Source organism: Panulirus ornatus, chromosome 50 (assembly GCF_036320965.1).
Source record: "Panulirus ornatus isolate Po-2019 chromosome 50, ASM3632096v1, whole genome shotgun sequence".
Lineage (NCBI taxonomy): Eukaryota > Metazoa > Arthropoda > Malacostraca > Decapoda > Palinuridae > Panulirus > Panulirus ornatus.
This window is the reverse complement of record NC_092273.1, coordinates 1074727-1090824: the sequence shown is the minus strand read 5'-3', so window position 1 is coordinate 1090824 and position 16098 is coordinate 1074727. Positions and strand designations below refer to the sequence as shown.

The 16098-nt window shown below is 41.2% G+C and overlaps 2 protein-coding genes across 2 annotated transcripts in view; one reads left to right on the top strand and one right to left on the bottom strand.

The window, feature by feature from the left end:
• The window catches only part of LOC139764712 (uncharacterized), a 38112-nt gene extending 37073 nt beyond the window's left edge, over window positions 1-1039 (top strand). The window contains exon 4 of the mRNA XM_071691599.1: window positions 944-1039. Within this exon, the coding sequence (XP_071547700.1) occupies window positions 944-1039 (96 nt within the window). The remainder of the gene's footprint in view (window positions 1-943) is intronic.
• A 6016-nt stretch (window positions 1040-7055) lies between these two features.
• Window positions 7056-16098, bottom strand: part of LOC139764711 (AMP deaminase 2-like) — a 181726-nt gene continuing 172683 nt past the window's right edge. Inside the window, exon 11 of the mRNA XM_071691598.1 lies at window positions 7056-7331. Coding sequence (XP_071547699.1) covers window positions 7071-7331 — 261 coding nt within the window. The 3' untranslated portion in view covers window positions 7056-7070. The remainder of the gene's footprint in view (window positions 7332-16098) is intronic.

Here is a 16098-nt window from a genome sequence, read left to right as displayed (position 1 = left end):
TTTATGTAAATGACCACAAAAGAATATGTCAAATGATACTGAACAATATTAGTCAGTGTTTAGTACAAAGGAGCATAAAGAAATAGATGATGAAATATTTAAAGGTTAAAATGAGCATGCACTCAAAGATATAAAATTATCAAAAAGTGACACAATCAAAGTAACTGATCAACTTTGAGAGAACTCAGCTCCAGGACCAGATGGGATTCCACCAAAGTTTCTTAAAAGGGTGAAAGAAACAATAGCCAAACCTTTTACAATGCTGCAAAGACAAAGCATAGACCAAACAAGCAGAGCAGAAATACACAAACTGGCATACGTAACACATATGCATGAAGGAGGATGTAAATTACTTGCAAAACAATACAGATAAGTCAGCCTAACTTCACACATAAAGTATTTCTAACATATTCTTAAATGAAGCACAGCATGATTTTGTCTCTAGTATGCAAAAGCAACCACAAGCCCATTATAATGACATATATGTTAGTTTTTATATAGAAAAAGTCTGAAAACTGTTTTTCTTGATACTGCAAGAGCATTTCAACTACTTAACTATGAAGTGTTACTAAAGAAAATGGCATGGCAAAATATAGAAAGAATGAGAGAAAAATGGATAGAAGAAATTTTACCCATCAGATAATTCAAAGAAATTGCAAATGGAAACATATTTGAAGAAGATGTGCTGGCTGGAGTACCTGAAGGAACAGTTCTAGCTAATACCTCTTTGTAATCATGATCTTAGACATGCATAAGGAAGTAAGAGAGTAGACAGATGTTTCAAACATAACATGGGAGTAAGTAAAGCAATAGTGAGTGTGGAAGTTCAAGAAAAAACTAAGAGACCTGGATCATATCTACAGATGAGCAGATGATAAGTATATGAAATTAAATGAAGAGAAATCTGATTATGTCAGTCATGAGACAGCTAACCCCATTGCAGTGCCCACTTACAGAGGCCCCACAGGTAAAAGAAAAGAGTGAAGCAAATGCCAAAGATTTGGGAGTTACTGTCAGTGAAAAACTTGAATTCATGTAACACATTAAAATGATATCATAGTGCTTTCCTGTCAAATAATGAGTAGAATGATACTGAGAACATTTACAACAAAGGACAGACACTTAATGATGAAAATGAGAAAAGCCTAAAGTGATATCTGAGAAAGAGACATGAGAGAAAACAAATTCATGCAAAAACTGCCTTTGACTGAACTTTGCATGAAGGAAGGTATTATTTTTTATTTATTTTGCTTTCTCGCTGTCTCCCGCATTAGCGAGGTAGCGCAAGGAAACAGACGAAAGAATGGCCCAACCAACCCACATATACATGTATATACATACACGTCCACACATGCAAATATACATGCCTATACATCTCAACATATACATATAGATACACACACAGACATATACATATATACACATGTACATAATTCATACTGTATGCCTCTATTCATTCCCATCGCCACTTCGCAACACATGAAATAACAGCCCCCTCCCCCCTCATGAGTGCGAGGTAGCTCTAGGAAAAGACAAGAAAGGCCACATTCGTTCACACTAAGCTGTCATGAAATAATGCACTGAAACCACAGCTCCCTTTCCACATCCAAGCCCCACAGAACTTTCCATGGTTTACCCCAGACGCTTCACATGCCCTGCTTCAATCCATTGACAGCACGTCGACCCCAGTATACCACATCGTTCCAATTTACTCTATTCCTTGCACGCTTTTCACACTCCTGCATGTTCAAGCCCCGATCACTCAAAATCTTTTTCACTCCATCTTTCCACCTCCAATTTGGTCTCCCACTTCTCCTCATTCCCTCCACCTCTGACACATATATCCTCTTTGTCAATCTTTCCTCACTCATTCTCTCCATGTGTCCAAACCATTTCAAAACACCCTCTTCTGCTCTCTCAACCACACTCGTTTTATTACCACACATCACTCTTACCCTTTCATTACTTACTCGATCAAACCACCTCACACCACATATTGTCCTCAAACATCTCATTTCCAGCACATCCACCCTCCTCTGCACAACTCTATCTATAGCCCATGCCTTGCAACCACATAACATTGTTGGAACCACTATTCCTTCAAACATACCCATCTTTGCTTTCCTAGATAATGTTCTCAACTTCCACACATTCTTCAAGGCTCCCAGAACTTTTGCCCCTCCCTCACCCTATGAATCACTTCCACTTCCATAGTTCCATCCGTTGCCAAATCCACTCCCAGATATCTAAAACACTTCACTTCCTCCAGTTTTTCTCCATTCAAACTTACCTCCCAATTGACTTGACCCTCAACCCTACTGTACCTAACAACCTTGCTCTTATTCACATTTACTCTCAGCTTTCTTCTTTCACACACTTTACCAAACTCAGTCACCAGCTTCTGCAGTTTCTCACATGAATCAGCCACCAGCGCTGTATCATCAGCGAACAACAACTGACTCACTTCCCAAGCTCTCTCATCCACAACAGACTTCATACTTGCCCCCTTTCCAAAACTCTCGCATTCACCTCCCTAACAACCCCATTCATAAACAAATTAAACAACCATGGAGACATCACGCACCCCTGCCTGCAAACCTACATTCACTGAGAACCAATCACTTTCCTCTCTTCCTACACGTACACATGCCTTACATCCTCGATAAAAACTTTTCACTGCTTCTAACAACTTGCCTCCCACACCATATATTCTTAACACCTTCCACAGAGCATCTTTATCAACTCTATCATATGCCTTCTCCAGATCCATAAATGCTACATACAAATCCATATGCTTTTCTAAGTTTTTCTCACATACATTCTTCAAAGCAAACACCTGATCCACACATCCTCTACCACTTCTGAAACCACACTGCTCTTCCCCAATCTGATGCTCTGTACATGCCTTCGCCCTCTCAATCAATATCCTCCCATATGAATTCCCAGGAATACACAACAAACTTATACCTCTGTAATTTGAGCACTCATTTTTTTCCCCTTTCCCTTTGTACAATGGCACTATGCATGCATTCCGCCAATCCTCAGGCACCTCACCATGAGTCATACATACATTGAATAACCTTACCAACCAGTAAACAATACAGTCAACCCGTTTTTTAATAAATTCCACTACAATACCATCCAAACCCGATGCCTTGCCGGCTTTCATCTTCCACAAAGCTTTTACTACCTCTTCTCTGTTTACCTAATCATTCTCCCTAACCCTCTCACTTTGCACACCACCTCAACCAAAACACCCTATATCTGCCACTCTATCATCAAACACATTCAACAAACCTTCAAAATACTTACTCCATCTCCTTCTCACATCACCACTACTTGTTATCACCTCCCCGTTAGCACCCTTCACTGAAGTTCCCATTTGCTCCCTTGTCTTACACACTTTATTTACCTCCTTCCAAAACATCTTTTTATTCTCCCTAAAATTTAATGATACTCTCTCACCCCAACTCTCATTTGCCCTCTTTTTCACCTCTTGCACCTTTCTCTTGACCTCCTGCCTCTTTCTTTTATACATCTCCCACTCATTTGCATTAATTTCCAGCAAAAATTCTCCACATGCCTCTCTCTTCTCTTTCACTAACAATCTTACTTCTTCATCCCACCACTCACTACCCTTTCTAATCTGCCCACCTCCCACCTTCTCATGCCACAAGCATCTTTTATGCAAGCCATCACTGCTTCCCTAAATACATCCCATTCCTCCCCCACTCCCCTTATGTCCTTTGTTCACACCTTTTTCCATTCTGTACTCATTCTCTCCTGGTACTTCCTCACACAAGTCTCCTTCCCAAGCTCACTTACTCTCACAACTCTCTTCAGCCCAAGATTCTCTCTTCTTTTCTGAAAACCTCTACAAATCTTCACCTTTGCCTCCGCAAGATAATGATCAGACATCCCTCCAGTTGCACCTCTCAGCACATTAGCATCCAAAAGTCTCTCTTTCGCGTGCCTATCAATTAACACGTAATCCAATAACGCTCTCTGGCCATCTCTCCTACTTACATACGTATATCTTTTATATTTCATTTATTTATTATTTTGCTTTGTCGCTGTCTCCCGCGTTAGTGAGGTAGCGCAAGGAAACAGACGAAAGAATGGCCCAACCTACCCACATACACATGTATATACATACACATCCACACACGCAAATATACATATCTATACATCTCAATGTACACATATATACACACACACAGACATATACATATATACACATGTATATAATGCATACTGTCTGCCTTTATTCATTCCCATCGCCACCCTGCCACACATGGAATAACAACCCCCTCCCCCCTCATGTGTGCGAGGTAGCGCTAGGAAAAGACAACAAAGGCCCCATTCGTTCACATTCAATCTCTAGCTGTCATGTAATAATGCACCGAAACCACAGCTTCCTTTCCACATCCAAGCCCCACAGAACTTTCCATGGTTTACCCCAGACGCTTCACATGCCCTGGTTCAATCCATTGACAGCACGTCGACCCCGGTATACCACATCGTTCCAATTCACTCTATTCCTTGCACGCCTTTCACCCTCCTGCATGTTCAGGCCCCGATCACTCAAAATCTTTTTCACTCCATCTTTCTACCTCCAATTTGGTCTCCCACTTCTCCTCGTTCCCTCCACCTCTGACACATATATCCTCTTAGTCAATCTTTCCTCACTCATTCTCTCCATCTGACCAAACCATTTCAAAACACCCTTTTCTGCTCTCTCAACCACACTCTTTTTATTTCCACATATCTCTCTTACCCTTACATTACTTACTCGATCAAACCACCTCATAGCACATACTGTCCTCAAACATCTCATTTCCAGCACATCCACCATCCTGCGCACAACTCTATCCATAGCCCACGCCTCGCAACCATACAGCATTGTTGGAACCACTATTCCTTCATACATACCCATTTTTGCCATCCGAGATAATATTCTCGACTTCCAAACATTCTTCAGGGTTCCCAGAATTTTCACCCCCCCCCCCACTTACATACGTATACTTATGTATATCTCACTTTTTAAACCAGGAATTCCCAATTACCAGTCCTTTTTCAGCACATAAATTTACAAGCTCTTCACCATTTCCATTTACAGCACTGAACACCCCATGTACACCAATTATTCCCTCAACTACCACATTACGCACCTTCGCATTCAAATCACCCATCACTATAACCCGGTCTCGTGCATCAAAACTACTAACACACTCACTCAGCTGCTCCCAAAACACTGGCCTCTTATGATCTTTCTTCTCATGCCCAGGTGCACAGGCACCAATAATCACCCATCTCTTTCCATCCACTTTCAGTTTTACCCATATCAATCTAGAGTTTACTTTCTTACACTCAATCACATACTCCCTCTACTCCTGCTTCAGGAGTAGTGCTACTCCTTCCTTTGCTTTTGTCGTCTCATCAACCTTCAGGAGTAGTGCTACTCCTTCCTTTGCTTTTGTCCTCTCATCAACCTCTGCCTTTACTCCCAAGACATTACCAAACCACTCTTCCCCTTTACCCTTGAGCTTCGTTTCACTCAGAGCCAAAACATCCAGGTTTCTTTCCTCAAACATACTACCTATCTCTCCTTTTTTCTCATCTTGGTTACATCCACACACATTTAGACACCCAAATCTGAGCCATCAAGGAGGATAAGCACTCCCTGCTTGACTCCTTCTTCTATTTCCCCTTTTAGAAAGTTAAAATACAAGAAGAGGAGGGTTTCCAGCCCCCACTCCCGTCTCCTTTAGTCTCCGTCTACGACATGCGAGGAATGCATGGGAAGTATTCTTTCTCCCCTATCCCCAGGTGTCTCCTTAATACGTAATCATCACTTCTCACGGGGAAATCAGTCCATGGTATAGATTGTATAGCCATTCTAGTGATATATACAGTCAAGGCCTCAAAGAACAACATACACTTCAAAGTTCATTTTTATGGTACATCAATAACTTTTTCACTAAAAATTAGGTCATCCTTTAGTACTACTTCCTCGGTTGCCTTCCCTAACAATAAGAATAAAAAGCAAAAACAAAAAACTGATGACTGTCCTACATTTAAAACCTTATTGCACACACTGTGTCTTTGAATCTTAAAATCTTTTGTAATGGTATCATTAATAAGTATGTTTTGTCAAAATTGATTAAAATGATTTTTCCATAGACGAGATGCAAAAGTAATTTAGTAAAGAAATATAAGTACAACAGATCCTTGAGACACACCACCAGTGTTAAGAAATGAAGACAATGTCAATCTTTCAATAATTCCAGGCTTGGAACAGTTACAAGGTATGCACAAGACATAGTGAATTGGAATGATGTGGTATACTGGGGTCAACGTGCTGTCAACAGACTAAACGAGGACATGTGAAACATCCAGGGTAAACAACGGAAAGGTTTGTGGGCATGCTTGTGGACAAGGAGCTGTGTTTCAGTGCATTACACATAACAGATAAAGAATGGATGTGAGCAGCCTTTCTTCATTTGTTCCTGGTGTTACCTCACTGATGTGTTAAAAGACAATCAAGCATGAAAAGAAAAGAACAGTTAAAAAGAAAACCAGAATTTATGCAACACCTTTGACTAAAAGCTGGGCTGCACTTCATTCCACTTCCCAAAGAGTCATGAGGTATCTTACAGCAATCTCTATGCATAGTGTAACATTCAACAGCTTCAAAGAGGCAACATGATTTTATGTGAAATTAATTAATCATTTCTCTCAGGAGATGTTGATATTTGGCAAGTAAGTGATGCTCACAGCAGTGTCTGATGGAGAGGTTGATTGAATTTTTTTTCATGAGAGCAATGTTTTGTTAATCATTTGACACTTGCTTCTTGCTGGAACATCTGACAGATTCTCTGATTCCTTATGGATGCATTTGGTGTTCAATGAATGTGTGCTGGGAAAAGAGAAGCTAACATTTTGAAAGTTTATAAAAACCCATAGATGATATGAAATTAGGCCTTCAACGACATAAGATGAAAAGAAATACGGCACAAAAAAGATTCTCTGAAAACAGTTGTGTACAATAAAAAGCAAAGAATCAAAACTCATATACTCACTTTTCTTATGTTATAGAAGTCCCGGTGTGGTACAGCCTTTTGTGCAGCAAGTTCCCTCATCTCATTGAGAAGGACATGTAATTGAAATTTTGAGGTCAGGTACTGCAGACGGCGATAACAAAATGATTTGACTGGGCCATTTGCAATAAGTGCACAGAGCAAATTCATGTCTTGTATGTAGCGTGACAAATTTGGATAGCTGTAGGGTAGGTGCTCATTCTGTTGCAAAGCTTCTTCACTTGTGTATACCTGTAATAAAAGCCATAACAGAGTGAGTTCATGAAAGAAGTATCTTTCTCTTTTACAAAGAATTTTAGCTGAAAATTTGTCAAGAGAAAATTTTGCATCAGACAACCTACTTTAAACTGATGCTAGGAAGTTGGCATCATGACCAGATGAACAGCAGCCTCATCTGCACACATCCATGCTCCAAATGTCATGTATAATTCACTGAAAAGCCTTATATTTACACCAAAGCTCCACACATTGTTCCATAAGTTACTTTGATGTTTTATGGCTTCGTGAAATATAGTGAAAAGAGTGAAAATAAGTTAAACAGACCAGATTAACACTAATTGGCACAATTATGAAAGATTAGGCTATTGAACCACAATTCCAAACATTAAGAGGGTACAGTAAGCATACTAATACTGCAAGGGCCAAGCAGACAAGGTTCCTTAGGCCAACAGGTAGAATAGTCTTAACCAAGATAAGTCTGTTTCTATAAGCTCTAAGGCAGTGAGTTCCAAGAAATTTTTGGCTAACTGAACAATTTGGGAGTATACAGAGGGATTAAAAAAGGTAAATGAGACAGCAAAGGAAGAAGACTGATTTTGATTTTGAGGGATTCATAAGGGAGACTAATGGTACAAAGGGTGCTGCAGAGTACCAAACAGCTGATATCATACCTTTTGGACAATGTGGGTATGAACAAGGTTCTTTTACCAATACACCACTTGGAAGACAGGATATGGAAGCTGAAGAAAACTTAGAAATCATGAAAAGTGCCAAAAGGTACTAAAAGGGGACCTACAGAACAAACTGAGAAAGCTGGAGGTCTTCATTAAGGATAGTAAGAAAAGCCAGAGAGAAACAGAGGTATACAAGTTAGGCAGAAATATGGTTGAGTATGACAGTGAAATGAAGAACTGGAGAATGCCCTTAGCCAATGTACATAAGAAGAAAACAGGACACAAAAACCAAGAAAGGATTTCAAAATGGAAAATGACTGCTTGGCAGAAAAAATTCAAACAAATGAAAAACACTAATCTAGAAATCTTGACACAGACAGACAATGAAATACTGCAGAAGACCATTGTGGAGGCCTGTCAAAGACATGTCCATTAAGGAATCATGTAGTAAATTAGGTGAAAGAGTTAAACACACAAATATTGTCCAGGACAGTGGTATGGAGATGAAAATGCAAATTTAAGATGAGGTATGAGATACAGAGGGGAACATTGCAAAACTGCAACACATAACAGAAAGACAGGTAACTATATCTGTAAGGAAAACTGCAAAAGGAGGTAAACAAGCATAAGTCATTAAAGGTCTTTAGGTTGGAGGAAGATCACCAGCCAAATAAGAAGGAAAGCAAACCCAGAGTACAAGGTCCAGAAAGTACTTCACAAAATGGATTTAACAGAAAAAGGTAAAAAACTAAAGAGGTTAGGATAATGGGAAAATGCACCCAACACAAGGGAAAGGCCACTTATGGTAAAATCTAATATGAAGATATGTAGCCACAAAGTACTTAAACACATACACCCACATACACATCAACACATCATATACATACCTATACATCTCAATGTATACATATATATATATACACGTGTATATAATTCATACTGTCTGCCCTTATACATTCCTGTCGCCACCACGCCACACATGAAATAACAACCCCCTTCCTCTGCATGTGCACGAGGTAGCGCCAGGAAAAGACAACAAAAGACAACAATATGTATATATATATACATCCCTGGGATAGGGGAGAAAGAATACTTCCCACGTATTCCCTGCGTGTCGTAGAAGGCGACTAAAAGGGAAGAAAGCAGAGGGCTGGAAATCCTCCCCTCTCGGTTTGTTTTTTTAATTTTCCAAAAGAACGAACAGAGAATGGGGCCAGGTGAGGATATTCCCTCAAAGGCCCAGTCCTCTATTCTTAACGCTACCTCGCTATCGCGGGAAATGGCGAATAGTATGAAAAAAAAAAAAAAATATATATATATATATATATATATATATATATATATATATATATATATATATATATATATATATTTTATTTTGCTTTGTCGCTGTCTCCCGCGTTACCGAGGTAGTGCAAGGGCACAAACGAAAGAATGGCCCAACCCGCCCACATACACAGGTATATACATACATGTCCACACACTCACAATATACATACCTATACATCTCAATGTACACATATATATACACACACAGACATATACATATATACACATGTACATAATTCATACAGTCTGCCTTTATTTGTTCCCATCGCCACCTTGCCACACATGGAATAACAACCCCCTCCCCCCTCATATGTGCGAGGTAGCGCTAGGAAAAACACCAAAGGCCCCTTTCGTTCACACTCAGTCTCTAGCTGTCATGTAATAATGCACCGAAACCACAGCTCCCTTTCCACATCCAGGCCCCACACAACTTTCCATGGTTTACCCCAGACGCTTCACATGCCCTGGTTCAATCCACTGACAGCACGTCGACCCCGGTATACCACATCGTTCCAATTCACTCTATTCCTTGCACGCCTTTCACCCTCCTGCATGTTCAGGCCCCGATCACACAAAATCTTTTTAACTCCATCTTTCCACCTCCAATTTGGTCTCCCACTTCTCCTCGTTCCCTCCACCTCTGACACATATATCCTCTTGGTCAATCTTTCCCCACTCATCCTCTCCATGTGACCAAACCATTTCAAAACACCCTCTTCTACTCTCTCAACCACACTCTTTTTATTTCCACACATCTCTCTCACCCTTACGTTACTTACTCGATCAAACCACCTCACACCACATATTGTCCTCAAACATCTCATTTCCAGCACATCCACCCTCCTGCACAAAAATCTATCCATAGCCCACGCCTCGCAACCATACAACATTGTTGGAACCACTATTCCTTCAAACATACCCATTTTTGCTTTCCGAGATAATGTTCTCGACTTCCAAACATTCTTCAAGGCTCCCAGAATTTTCGCTCCCTCCCCCTCCCTATGATTCACTTCCGCTTCCATGGTTCCATCCGCTGCCAGATCCACTCCCAGATATCTAAAACACTTCACTTCCTCCAGCTTTTCTCCATTCAAGCTTACCTCCCAATTGACTTGACCCTCAACCCTACTGTACCTAATAACCTTGCTCTTATTCACATTTACCACTAACTTTATTCTTTCACACACTTTACCAAACTCAGTCACCAGCTTCTGCAGTTTCTCACATGAATCAGCCACCAGCGCTGTATCATCAGCGAACAACAACTGACTCACTTCCCAAGCTCTCTCATCCACAACAGACTTCATACTTGCCCCTCTTTCCAAAACTCTTGCATTCACCTCCCTAACAACCCCATTCATAAACAAATCAAACAACCATGGAGACATCACACACCCCTACCGCAAACCTACATTCACTGAGAACCAATCACTTTCCTCTCTTCCTACACGTACACATGCCTTACATCCTCGATAAAAACTTTTCACTGCTTCTAACAACTTGCCTCCCACACCATATATTCTTAAAACCTTCCACAGAGCATCTCTATCAACTCTATCATTGTCTTCTCCAGATCCATAAATGCTACATACAAATCCATTTGTTTTTCTAAGTATTTCTCGCATACATTCTTCAAAGCAAACACCTGATCCACACATCCTCTATCACTTCTGAAACCACACTGCTCTTCCCCAATCTGATGCTCTGTACATGCCTTCACCCTCTCAATCAATACCCTCCCATATAATTTACCAGGAATACTCAACAAACTTATACCTCTGTAATTTGAGCACTCACTCTTATCCCCTTTGCCTTTGTACAATGGCACTATGCAAGCATTCCGCCAATCCTCAGGCACCTCACCATGAGTCATACATACATTAAATAACCTTACCAACCAGTCAACAATACAGTCACCCCCTTTTTTAATAAATTCCACTGCAATACCATCCAAACCTGCTGCCTTGCCAGCTTTCATCTTCCGCAAAGCTTTTACTACCTCTTCTCTATTTACCAAATCATTTTCCCTAACCCTCTCACTTTGCACACCACCTCGACCAAGACACCCCACATCTGCCACTCTATCATCAAACACATTCAACAAACCTTCAAAATACTCACTCCATCTCCTTCTCACATCACCACTACTTGTTATCACCTCCCCATTAGCGCCCTTCACTGAAGTTCCCATTTGCTCCCTTGTCTTACGCACTTTATTTACCTCCTTCCAAAACATCTTTTTATTCTCCCTGAAATTTAATGATACTCTCTCACCCCAACTCTCATTTGCCCTCTTTTTCACCTCTTGCACCTTTCTCTTGACCTCCTGCCTCTTTCTTTTATACCTCTCCCACTCATTTGCATTTTTTCCCTGCAAAAATCGTTCAAATGCTAGGGAAGGAGTAGCAGTACTCCTGAAACAGGAGTTGTGGGAGTATGTGATAGAATGTAAGAAAGTAAATTCTCGATTAATATGGGTAAAACTGAAAGTTGATGGAGAGAGATGGGTATTTATTGGTGCATATGCACCTGGGCATGAGAAGAAAGATCATGAGAGGCAAGTGTTTTGGGAGCAGCTGAATGAGTGTGTTAGTGGTTTTGATGCACGAAACCGGGTTATAGTGATGGGTGATTTGAATGCAAAGGTGAGTAATGTGGCAGTTGAGGGAATAATTGGTATACATGGGGTGTTCAGTGTTGTAAATGGAAATGGTGAAGAGCTTGTATATTTATGTGCTGAAAAAGGACTGGTGATTGGGAATTCCTCGTTTAAAAATCGAGATATACATAAGTATATGTATGTAAGTAGGAGAGATGGCCAGAGAGCGTTATTGGATTACGTGTTAATTGACAGGCGCGCAAAAGAGAGTTTGGATGTTAATGTGCTGAGAGGTGCAACTGGAGGGATGTCTGATCATTATCTTGTGGAGGCTAAGGTGAAGATTTCTATGGGTTTTCAGAACAGAAGAGTGAATGTTGGGGTGAAGAGGGTGGTGAGAGTAAGTGAGCTTGGGAAGGAGACTTGTGTGAGGAAGTACCACGAGAGACTGAGTACAGAATGGAAAAAGGTGAGAACAATGGAAGTAAGGGGAGTGGGGGAGGAATGGGATGTATTTAGGGAATCAGTGATGGATTGCGCAAAAGATGCTTGTGGCATGAGAAGAGTGGGAGGTGGGTTGATTAGAAAGGGTAGTGAGTGGTGGGATGAAGAAGTAAGATTATTAGTGAAAGAGAAGAGAGAGGCATTTGGACGATTTTTGCAGGGAAAAAATGCAATTGAGTGGGAGATGTATAAAAGAAAGAGACAGGAGGTCAAGAGAAAGGTGCAAGAGGTGAAAAAGAGGGCAAATGAGAGTTGGGGTGAGAGAGTATCATTAAATTTTAGGGAGAATAAAAAGATGTTCTGGAAGGAGGTAAATAAAGTGCATAAGACAAGGGAGCAAATGGGAACTTCAGTGAAGGGCGCAAATGGGGAGGTGATAACAAGTAGTGGGGATATGAGAAGGAGATGGAGTGAGTATTTTGAAGGTTTGTTGAATGTGTTTGATGATAGAGTGGCAGATATAGGGTGTCTTGGTCGAGGTGGTGTGCAAAGTGAGAGGGATAGGGAAAATGATTTGGTAAACAGAGAAGAGGTAGTAAAAGCTTTGTGGAAGATGAAAGCCGGCAAGGCATCGGGTTTGGATGGTATTGCAGTGGAATTTATTAAAAAAGGGGGTGACTGTATTATTGACTGGTTGGTAGGGATATCTAATGTATGTATGACTCATGGTGAGGTGCCTGAGGATTGGCGGAATGCGTGCATAGTGCCATTGTACAAAGGCAAAGGGGATAAGAGTGAGTGCTCAAATTACAGAGGTATAAGTTTGTTGAGTATTCCTGGGAAATTATATGGGAGGGTATTGATTGAGAGGGTGAAGGCATGTACAGAGCATCAGATTGGGGAAGAGCAGTGTGGTTTCAGAAGTGATAGAGGATGTGTGGATCAGGTGTTTGCTTTGAAGAATGTATGTGAGAAATACTTAGAAAAGCAAATGGATTTGTATGTAGCATTTATGGATCTGGAGAAGGCATATGATAGAGTTGATAGAGATGCTCTGTGGAAGGTATTAAGAATATATGGTGTGGGAGGCAAGTTGTTAGAAGCAGTGAAAAGATATTATCGAGGATGTATGGCATGTGTACGTGTAGGAAGAGAGGAAAGTGATTGGTTCTCAGTGAATGTAGGCTTGCGGCAGGGGTGTGTGATGTCTCCATGGTTGTTTAATTTGTTTATGGATGGGGTTGTTGGGGAGGTAAATGCAAGAGTTTTGGAAAGAGGGGCAAGTATGAAGTCTGTTGGGGATGAGAGAGCTTGGGAAGTGAGTCAGTTGTTGTTCGCTGATGATACAGCGCTGGTGGCTGATTCATGTGAGAAACTGCAGAAGCTGGTGACTGAGTTTGGTAAAGTGTGTGAAAGAAGAAAGTTAAGAGTAAATGTGAATAAGAGCAAGGTTATTAGTTACAGTAGGGTTGAGGGTCAAGTCAATTGGGAGGTAAGTTTGAATGGAGAAAAACTGGAGGAAGTAAAGTGTTTTAGATATCTGGGAGTGGATCTGGCAGCGGATGGAACCATGGAAGCGGAAGTGGATCATAGGGTGGGGGAGGGAGCGAAAATCCTGGGAGCCTTGAACAATGTGTGGAAGTCGAGAACATTATCTCGGAATGCAAAAATGGGTATGTTTGAGGGAATAGTGGTTCCAACAATGTTGTATGGTTGCGAGGCGTGGGCTATGGATAGAGTTGTGCGCAGGAGGATGGATGTGCTGGAAATGAGATGTTTGAGGACAATGTGTGGTGTGAGGTGGTTTGATCGAGTAAGTAACGTAAGGGTAAGAGAGATGAGTGGAAATAAAAAGAGTGTGGTTGAGAGAGCAGAAGAGGGTGTTTTGAAATGGTTTGGGCACATGGAAAGAATGAGTGAGGAAAGATTGACCAAGAGGATATATGTGTCGGAGGTGGAGGGAACAAGGAGAAGTGGGAGACCAAATTGGAGGTGGAAATATGGAGTGAAAAAGATTTTGTGTGATCGGGGCCTGAACATGCAGGAGGGTGAAAGGAGGGCAAGGAATAGAGTAAATTGGAGCGATGTGGTATACCGGGGTTGACGTGCTGTCAGTGGATTGAATCAAGGCATGTGAAGTGTCTGGGGTAAACCATGGAAAGCTGTGTAGGTATGTATATTTGCGTGTGTGGACGTATGTATATACATGTGTATGGGGGGGTTGGGCCATTTCTTTCGTCTGTTTCCTTGCGCTATCTCACAAACGCGGGAGACAGCGACAAAGTATAATAAAAATAAAAAAATAATATATATATATATATATATATATATATATATATATATATATATATATATATATATATATATATATATATATATATTATTATTTTTCATTATTTTGCTTTGTCCCTCTCTCCCACATTTGCGAAGTAGCGCAAGGAAACAGACGAAAGAAATGGCCCAACCCACCCCCAAACACATGCATATACATACACGTCCACACATGCAAATATACATACCCATACATCTCAATGTACACATATATATATACACACACAGACACATACATATATGCACATGCATACAATTCACACCGTCTGCCTTTATTCATTCCCATCGCCACCTCGCCACACATGGAATACCATCCCCCTCCCCCCTCATGTGTGCGAGGTGGCACTAGGAAAAGACAACAAAGGCCCCATTTGTTCACACTGAGTCTCTAGCTGTCATGCAATAATGCCCGAAACCACAGCTTCCTTTCCACATCCAGGCCCCACAGAATTTTCCATGGTTTACCCCAGATGCTTCACATGCCCTAATTCAATCCATTGACAGCACGTCTACCCTGGTATACCACATCGATCCAATTCACTCTATTCCTTGCCCGCCTTTCACCCTCCTGCATGTTCAGTCCCCGATCACTCAAAATCACCTTCACTCCATCTTTCCACCTCCAATTTGGTCTCCCACTTCTCCTCGTTCCCTCCACCTCTGACACATATATCCTCTTGGTCAATCTTTCCTCACTCATTCTCTCCATGTGTCCAAACCATTTCAAAACACCCTCTTCCGCTCTCTCAACCACGCTCTTTTTAGTTCCACACATCTCTCTTAGCCTATTATTACTTACTCGATCAAACCACCTCACACCACATATTGTCCTCAAACATCTCATTTCCAGCACATCCATCCTCCTGCGCACAAGTCTATCCATAGCCCACCCCTCGCAACCATACAACATTGTTGGAACCACTATTCCTTCAAACATACCCATTTTTGCTTTCCAAGATAATGTTCTCGACTTCCACACATTCTTCAAGGCTCCCAGAATTTTCGCTCCCTCCCCCACCCTATGATTCACTTCCGCTTCCATGGTTCCATCCGCTGCCAGATCCACTCCCAGATATCTAAAACACTTTACTTCCTCCAGTTTTTCTCCATTCAAACTTACCTCCCAATTGACTTGACCCTAAACCCTACTGTAACTAATGACCTTGCTCTTATTCACATTTACTCTTAACTTTCTTCTTTCACACACTTTACCAAACTCAGTCACCAGCTTCTGCAGTTTCTCACATGAATCAGCCACCAGCGCTGTATCATCAGTGAACAACAACTGACTCACTTCCCAAGCTCTCTCATCCACAACAGACTTCATACTTGCCCTTCTTTCCAAAACTCTTGCATTCACCTCCCTAACAACCCCATCCATAAACAAATTAAACAACCATGG